This window comes from Oncorhynchus clarkii, chromosome 31 (genome assembly GCF_045791955.1).
Source record: "Oncorhynchus clarkii lewisi isolate Uvic-CL-2024 chromosome 31, UVic_Ocla_1.0, whole genome shotgun sequence".
Lineage (NCBI taxonomy): Eukaryota > Metazoa > Chordata > Actinopteri > Salmoniformes > Salmonidae > Oncorhynchus > Oncorhynchus clarkii.
This window is the reverse complement of record NC_092177.1, coordinates 22,830,304-22,839,114: the sequence shown is the minus strand read 5'-3', so window position 1 is coordinate 22,839,114 and position 8,811 is coordinate 22,830,304. Positions and strand designations below refer to the sequence as shown.

At 42.6% G+C, this 8,811-nt stretch overlaps 1 protein-coding gene across 1 annotated transcript in view; it reads left to right on the top strand.

Annotated features, from left to right (window-relative positions):
• The first annotated feature begins 2,679 nt into the window (after nucleotides 1-2,679).
• Nucleotides 2,680-8,811, top strand: part of LOC139391150 (alpha-1A adrenergic receptor-like) — a 24,065-nt gene continuing 17,933 nt past the window's right edge. The window contains exon 1 of the mRNA XM_071138710.1: nucleotides 2,680-4,171. Coding sequence (XP_070994811.1) covers nucleotides 3,139-4,171 — 1,033 coding nt within the window. The 5' untranslated portion in view covers nucleotides 2,680-3,138. The remainder of the gene's footprint in view (nucleotides 4,172-8,811) is intronic.

Here is an 8,811-nt window from a genome sequence, read left to right as displayed (position 1 = left end):
AACAATGTCTCAATCGGAAAGACTGGCATCACATGCCTCAGACCAAGTTGACATAAGGGGAAGCGCCACAGCATCAGTCCTGAAAGCGTTGAAAGCCTCCAGACGTAGACACTTGAATACCAACTTCATGGTGTACAAAATAATTAACTTTGTGGTTTGCAGGTCAACCCCTGACAATGTTAACATTAGTAATCCCTTGTTATATGGACTTGTGGCCCGTGCTGGACCGGAACACACAGAACAATATGAATGAATGTGGTGTGGCATTACAATGACCAAACTGCTCCGAACCCCTATTGGAAACAGGTGTGGTGAAGAAGAACTCGAAGGTGATATGCAACCCAGAGTATTTGCGAACAAGCTACAGAAAAATTATTATTAGGACTTTAATTTACTTCCATTCCATAAGCCTGTAAAAACACCTCAATCCATCACCAATGCATGCTGAGCAGTGGAGGAATGTTATTTCTATATACACACAAGGTAGTTTAGGTTCCAGGCAGTGACAGTATACAGGGAAGCTGCAGTATACAGTAGATACAGTACAGTAGTATTTGATATGTATGGCTGCATAATTATCCTACGCAAGAAATCCAGTCTGGGCCAAAGCAGTAATTGAAACGCCTGAATGGCAAAAATTGGACAAGAACATAAATTGTTCTGCAAATGCATGAACTATCCCTTCCATTAGACCACCCTAGAGCCTACACTGTGAAAAGTGGGACTAAACTGTTGTTCATTTGGAGTACTTATACTGATTGGAATGATTAAAAATTACGATTTGGATTCGTTCAACCTATTATTCAATGTGTCTGATCAAATATGATTTTTTTAATTGAACCAAAGCTTTTAAATTGCTTTCAACACCTCACGCGCATGTGCATTGAATGTAGCGGTGGGAGCCTATCAGAAGAGTTGGAGACGTGTCTTATTGATGACGTGGCTTTCTGCTTGTTCTTTTTGCCCCGCCCTTGAGAATGATTGTGACTCCAGTTAATGTGGTCTTTTGCATTTGTTATTCGAACTTCAGCTGACACACTGCCACCATTTGTAATTTTACTTACATACTGTAAGTACATGTGCTATTAAAGAGAAGGGTAAGGTTTAGATATTGTGTCTACTATATATGACAGTCTTGTGTAAAGAATATGTTTGGAAAATTCTTTCAAGTTATTGAACCAACTTATTTCTCTATGTCCAGGGAATTTATTTCATTCATAGTAAGTCAATTGAAGAAATGTGATTAGGTCATTCAAAATATTAATTTTTACTTGGAACGAGATAACAACAATGGGTTGTATTTATATTAAATATTTGTTTTATTTGTTATTTATTAGGTTTAACCAAAGGGGAAAAGTAAGTGTTGAAAGACATAGGTTGCAACTTGACAAATAGGTTTGGTAATAATCAAATAACAGTTGGTATTGAATGGAATATTTGGTTTCAACAAATGTAGAATTTTTCAAACGGAACGATCAAACCAATTGATATGTGACTAGTTGAAGTAATTTTTGAAGGGGTTGATACAAAAATATATATTTTTACAGCGACTGCAACACCTGTGGGAAAAATATATTCACCTGAATCTTAATGATAAGATGTTAGTCTGTCTTGACAGGGAAAGAAATGTTAACAGCTATGCATTGCTTACTGATATTATTCTATGGGTAAAAACACAGGCAACATTCAGCCATGTACTTGTTCATCTTATTGATTCCCTTTAAGCCTCCACTCCATTTGAACTAAATGACCGATCAAGACAAGGGGCACAGAAAGACCTTCAATGTTTTCAATGCCCAAGATATTCAATCTAGTGCGATGCCCAAGATATTCAACCTAGTGCGATGCCCAAGATATTCAACCTAGTGCGATGCCCAAGATATTCAACCTAGTGCGATGCCCAAGATATTCAACCTAGTGCGATGCCCAAGATATTCAACCTAGTGCGATGCCCAAGATATTCAACCTAGTGCGATGCCCAAGATTTTCAACCTAGTGCGATGCCCAAGATATTCAACCTAGTGCGATGCCCAAGATATTCAACCTAGTGCGATGCCCAAGATATTCAACCTAGTGCGATGCCCAAGATATTCAACCTAGTGCGATGGCCAGGGTATAATGTGCTAAAGCCCACCTCCAAAATCCAGTTTAAGATATGTAGTTATAGCCTTTTCGATGATGTATTTCTGAACGTTGTTCATATGACCTGAATATTGTGGAGTTTCATGGTGGAAAGAGAGATTGAGGGAATTATTCCTTCTGAAAACATAGACAAATCCAAAGCTAAATTTGAACCATTCCATGTTTTGATCAGACAGCTTCTCCTCAATTAAAATGCTTGGTCGTGATAATGTCGTGAGTGATTTGTTGGAGAATGTTTTTTTTTAAGGAATTCATTGCATAGCAGCATCAGCTCTCATTGAAACCCATTATGAACATAAAGGCACAATTGTTTGATTTAAGTTTAGCCCTACAATCAAATCGTATTTTCCACCAGAAAATCCCACTTCAACCCCTGCCACATCCTGCATAACATAGTAGCCTATAGACTAAGCTCCCAAAACAACAATCTAATCAACTCATCTGAAAAAATACATCAATGACATCACAGCCAATAGTCCACTCCCAGCCCAACTCATGAAAAAGTTGCATGCATAGACCTCACCACAAAACCAACACAGAAATCCATGCGTTTTCTGTGCTGCCACAGACATTTTCCTAGTGCAGTTATTCTTGGGCTACTGCGTAGGCCTAATATGCGTCATATACAGTACTTCTCTTCTGTTCGGCCGTATATCTATCTACCAATTCATACAGTCAAGCTGCATTAAGGAGAGAGCTGCTGAAGCACATACAGTGCAGCGCGCTGAGCAGTGAGGTTTGACAGGAGGCACAGGGTGGACTGCTCGATACTTTTCATGCAGACAGTTCTCAGAGAAGACAGAGCAAGACAACTGCACTGCAATTGGACTGATGTGACAAGACCTTTGAGATACAATTAACTGAGTGGGACGTTAAGAAAATGCACCATTTGGGACATTTTATTTTAATCCTTGATAACCTCTCCTTTAGTCATGTAGCCTAACAACACTTGGTCGAGCAGATTTATTTCGGGATGGTGTTGCTTGTTTTATTTTGATGCAGCTCCATGTGATTAGAAACCTGCTATGGAGGACCTCTTTAGTCAAAATGAATCTGAGCACTGACGATGCCAACTTATGGGGAAATGGTTCCTTATTGGAATTTCAGGGCGGGAAAGTGGGGATACCGTGGTTGTCAGAGTCGCCTGTCAACTCCACAAACGCCACTGGCAACGGGACGGAGATCGATGAAGTGGATCTTACCCGTGCCATCCTGCTTGGCTTGGTTCTGGGAGCTTTCATCGTGTTTGCCATCGTGGGCAACATCCTTGTCATCCTGGCGGTGGTGACCAACAGGCACCTGCGAACTCCGACCAACTACTTCATTATCAACCTGGCCATCGCCGACCTGCTGCTGGGCACCACCGTGCTGCCGGTGTCTGCCACCCTGGAGATCCTCAACTACTGGGTGTTCGGCAGGGTCTTCTGTGACATCTGGGCTGCGGTGGATGTTTTGTGCTGCACCGCGTCCATTATGAGCCTGTGTGTCATTTCAATCGACCGTTACATCGGGGTGAGCCACCCGCTGCAGTACCTGAGCATAGTGACCGAGAAGCGGGCACTTCTGGCCATGCTCGGGGTGTGGGTGCTCTCGGTGGTCATCTCCATTGGACCCCTCCTTGGGTGGAAGCAGCCGCCATCGCCAGACGACACGGTGTGCCTCATCACAGAGGAACCGTTTTATGCACTCTTTTCCTCCCTCGGGTCCTTCTATATACCGCTGGTTGTTATCTTGTCCATGTATTTTAGGGTTTATGTGGTCGCCAAGCGAACCACCAAGAACCTGGAGGCTGGGGTGATGAGGGAGAGGATGAATACGAGTGAGCTGACACTCAGGATCCACAGGGGATCCCAGATGCAGGATGACACAGGCGGAGGCACCAGCAAGGGCCGCGCAACCCAGGCGAGGAGCTCCCTGGCAGTGAAACTTCTGAAATTCTCCCGGGAGAAGAAAGCAGCTAAAACTTTGGGGGTCGTGGTTGGAATGTTTACGCTTTGCTGGCTGCCGTTCTTCCTAGCCTTACCCATCGGTAGGTATATTTTACCATATATATTGTCCCTTTTCCAAATTAATATCCAAGCACGCCTTTTACAGAAAATTATCTTGATCAATATGAATATTGACACAGCAGTCCAGCAGTTAAATGAAACAATGATAATAATCATAATAATATGATACTGTAGCCTACAATTAAAATAACCCTCAATATGTGATAATACACATACAAAAATATTATGGTACATTTAAATATATTTTGCTGCCATGTTACATTTTGCAAGCAAACTGCTGAAAAGTGGCTGAGAAGATTTTTCTTTAATATCTGGAAGTAAATCTATGTGGCCCTTGGGTCCCATTCAGAGAGAACTGTTCCATAAATCCCATCTCCAGAACATTGGCACTGACGATGGCCTATATGATAATATCCATTCATTAATTTACTGACATGATTTATCAGCATTTTACCAAATCCCTATGGACCCTGGTTAAAAGTATTACACTAATGGGATAGGGTGCTTTTTGGGACGCAGACAATATGTGTGGCATATTGGACTTTATTATTCTGCAGTGGGGGTCTACTACCTTGCCAAACAACAAACAATTGTCTATAGCAGAGACTAATGCCCATGGTGTCACCATGTCAGGGTGGGCTTAACTTAACCAGCTGTAAGACATAATGCTTAGAGGTATGGACCATAATTCCTTAATCATATTACTAGGTCCTGGGAGGTTTTCCTGAGCCGGAGTCATATGGTCAAGAAAATGCCACATACACTCACCTGAACTTCCTGGGCCTCTCTCTTATCTGAAATGGGGATCCTCAGCCCCAGGGCCAGTAGGGCTAGTGGAGTCTAGAGGGGCCAGTGCTGGGCAGGTAGGGGTTAGTGGAGTCTAGAGGGGCCAGTGGGGGGGCGGTAGGGGTTAGTGGAGTCTAGAGGGGCCAGTGGGGGGGCGGTAGGGGTTAGTGGAGTCTAGAGGGGCCAGTGGGGGGGGGGCGGTAGAGGCTAGTGGAGTCTAGAGGGGCCAGTGGGGGGCGGTAGGGGTTAGTGGACAGAGCAGTGCAGATAGACGAGGAAAATGTTTTCAGGGAGACCTCTGCTCTGTCCTTCCCCTTCTCTGTGCCTCTATCTCTAAGAGGTCTGTTCCAGTATGGTAATATACTGTGTCAGCTATCTATTAAAACACTAATAAACCAGATGCAGTCAATCACTAAAACTCCTGATATATGCATTGGCAGTCGTGTAAAGTAACTAAGTCAAAATATTTTAAGACGTTTTTTGGGGTGTCTGTACTTTACTTTATTATTTATATTTTTAACAACTTTTACTTTTACTACACTACGTTCCTAAAGAAAATAAATGTATATACTTTTTACTCCCATAAATTTCCCCTTACACCCAAGAGTATTCGTTACATTTCGAAAGCTCAGGCAGGACAGCACTATGGCCCAAAATACACATCTATCAATATAACGTGTTGTCATCACTACTGCCTCTGATCTGGCGCACTCATATACTGTGTTTCTAAGTGATGTCTGAGTGGTGAAGTGTGCCCCTGGGTGTCTTGACTGTAAAAACAAAAAACTAAAGTTTTTACGGCCAAAGTGTTTGCTTAATATAAGGAATTTTACTCCAGTAACATTATGACAATTGAGTACTTTTTCCACCACTGTACTTAAGTAAATGTAAACCCAGATACTTCTAGACCTTTATTCAATTAGTATTTTACTGGGCGACTTTCACTTTTATTTGGGTCATTTTCTATTCTATTGGGTCATTTTCTAATCTTTACTTTTACTCAAGTATGACAATTGAGTACTTTTTCCACCACTGTGGATTGGCTTGGGACAGTTGTGAATGCATGCACTGAACCAGAGCATGCAGATCTCCAGTCATTAGAAATAATGTAGAGCACTTGAATTGTGAACGAGTTTGTGCTTATCAGGAAGTACTTATCCATAGTGCACTTATTAGGAGTCTGCAGTACTAGCTTCGACTAGAACTATTAGTTAATTCAAATCAAAAAATGATGTTTTAAGTGAAAAGTAGGAATTGGTCTGAAGCCTAAAATGAAAGGACATTCACATGAGCACCACAATGCATACTCCACACGCATGCTTTACCAAGGTTTTCCAGCACACAGCTTTGACCTACTACAGTAGCTCTGTTGGTCTATTGTAGTTCCAACAATGTGTAGGCAGGTTGCTTACAATTCAAAACTTCTCAAACAACCTAATTCATTCTCTTAGAGGAGGGGCTCCCACAACAAATTGATTTGTACTGTATACAAGGTAATGTATTGCATGTTTCCCAGCTTACACTAAGACATTAGCTCCTTCCACTACCTTTACAAGCTTTTTTATTATTATATGAAAGCAAGCTTTACTTTTATACGTATAGACTTAAAGACCAACAGGCTTCATTGAGCTATTTTGTCTTGTAGTAATGTGGCGCCTGCCTGTATTTCCTTAAACCTGTATTTTAACAATACATGTCATTGAAAAATAAATATATTTCATAACACCTTTGTTGGTCAGTGTGTACCCAACTTAACAACAGGGATGGTGTGTTAAACACGGTCACTCATATAAACTCATATAAAAATCCAAATAACTTCACAGATCTTCATTGTAAAGGGTTTAAACACTGTTTCCCATGCTTGTTCAATGAACCATAAACAAATAATGAACATGCACCTGTGGAACGGTCGTTAAGACACTAACAGCTTACAGACGCTAGGCAATTAAGGTCACAGTTATGAAGACTTAGGACACTAAAGAGGCCTTTCTACTGATTCTGAAAAACACCAAAAGAAAGATGGCTAGGGTCCCTGCTCATCTGCGTGAACGTGCCTTAGGCATGCTGCAAGGAGGCATAAGGACTGCAGCAATGTCCGTACGTGAGACGCCTAAGACAGCACTACAGGGAGACAGGATGGACAGCTGATCGTCCTCGCAGTGGCAGACCACGTGTAACAACACCTGCACAGGATTGGTACATCTGAACATCACACCTGCGGGACAGGTACAGGAGTTACACCAGGAATGCACAATCCCTCCATCAGTGCTCAGACTGTCTGCAATAGGCTGACAGAGGCTGGACTGAGGGCTTGTAGGCTTGTTGTAAGGCAGGTCCTCACTAGACATCACCGGCAACAACGTCGCCTATGAGCACAAACCCACCGTTGCTGGACCGACTGGCAAAAAGTGCTCTTCACTGAGTTGTGGTTTTGTCTCACCAGGGGTGATGGTGATTCGCGGTTATCGTCAAAGGAATGAGTGTTACACTTGGAGGTGGAGGGTCCGTCATGGTCTGGGGCGTTGTGTCACAGCATCATCGGACTGAGCTTGTTGTCATTGCAGGCAATCTCAACGCTGTGCGTTACAGCGAAGACATCCTCCTCCCTCATGTGGTACCCTTCCAGCAGGCTCATCCTGACATGACCCTCCAGCATGACAATGCCACTATCCATGTTGCTCATTCTGTGCGTGATTTCCTGCAAGACAGGAATGTCAGTGTTCTGCCATGGCCAGAGAAGTGCCCGAATCTCAATCCGATTGAGCACGTCTGGGACCTGTTGGATTGGAGGGTGAGGGCTAGGGCCATTCCCCCCAGAAATGTCTGGGAACTTGCAGGTGCATTGGTGGAAGGGTGGGGTAACATCTAACAGCAAGAACTGGCAAATCTGGTGCAGTCCATGAGGAGGAGATGCACTGTAGTACTTAATGCAGCTGGTGGCCACACCCGATACTGACTGTTACTTTTGATTTTGACCCCCCCCCCCCTTTGTTCAGGGACACATTATTCAATTTGTGCTAGTCACATGTCTGTGAAACTTGTTCAGTTCATGTCTCAGTTGATGAATCTTGTTATGTTCATACAAATATTTACACATGTTAATTTTGCTGAAAATAAACGCAGTTGACAGTGAGAGGACATTTATTTTTTTGCTGAGTTTAGATATAGTGGTCTATAGAGCATGTCTTCAAACCTGATTTATATAACCGTTAGTTTACCTGTGTAATATTGACATAAGCTCAGAACCATTTGTCAAACATGGTCCTGTTTTATCAATTGCTGTGCTGATCAATGGACAGTTCATTACCTCTTTCAAATGACTATGTAGCAATCCTTAACTGTGCGTCAATCTAAGTAACATAATTTTAAAACCCCCCATCAAAATCCGTCAGTTTATGCTAGAGATATCTGCATGGGCTGACTCTAAATTCACTCCATCCACCTTTGTCGGCCTTCCACGTCTGTGGTGGAAGGTGGTCGCTCTACAGCGATGTGTGTCAGACCATGAAAAATTGGTCTTCTCATGAAAATGCCTGTAGCGTCCGAATTGTTTGGCCTAATATGACCACTGGAAAGATAAGACTCTCACAAACACTGTGTTGTTCTCCATTTTGCTCTACGACCACCACAAATATATATTATTTGAACAGCAGGACACTGTAAAGTCCATTATCCCCCTGAAGACTATGAATTAGGCTGTTTGAGAAGGTTTGAATGCTAAGCAACCTGCCTACACATTGTTTGAAGTACAATAGACCAACATAGCTACTGTAGTAGGTCAAAGCTGTGCAGGAAAACCTTGGTAGAGCATGGGTGAAGTACACATTGTGGGGCTCATGCTCATCAGCTTCAGACCAATGCCTACTTCTCACTT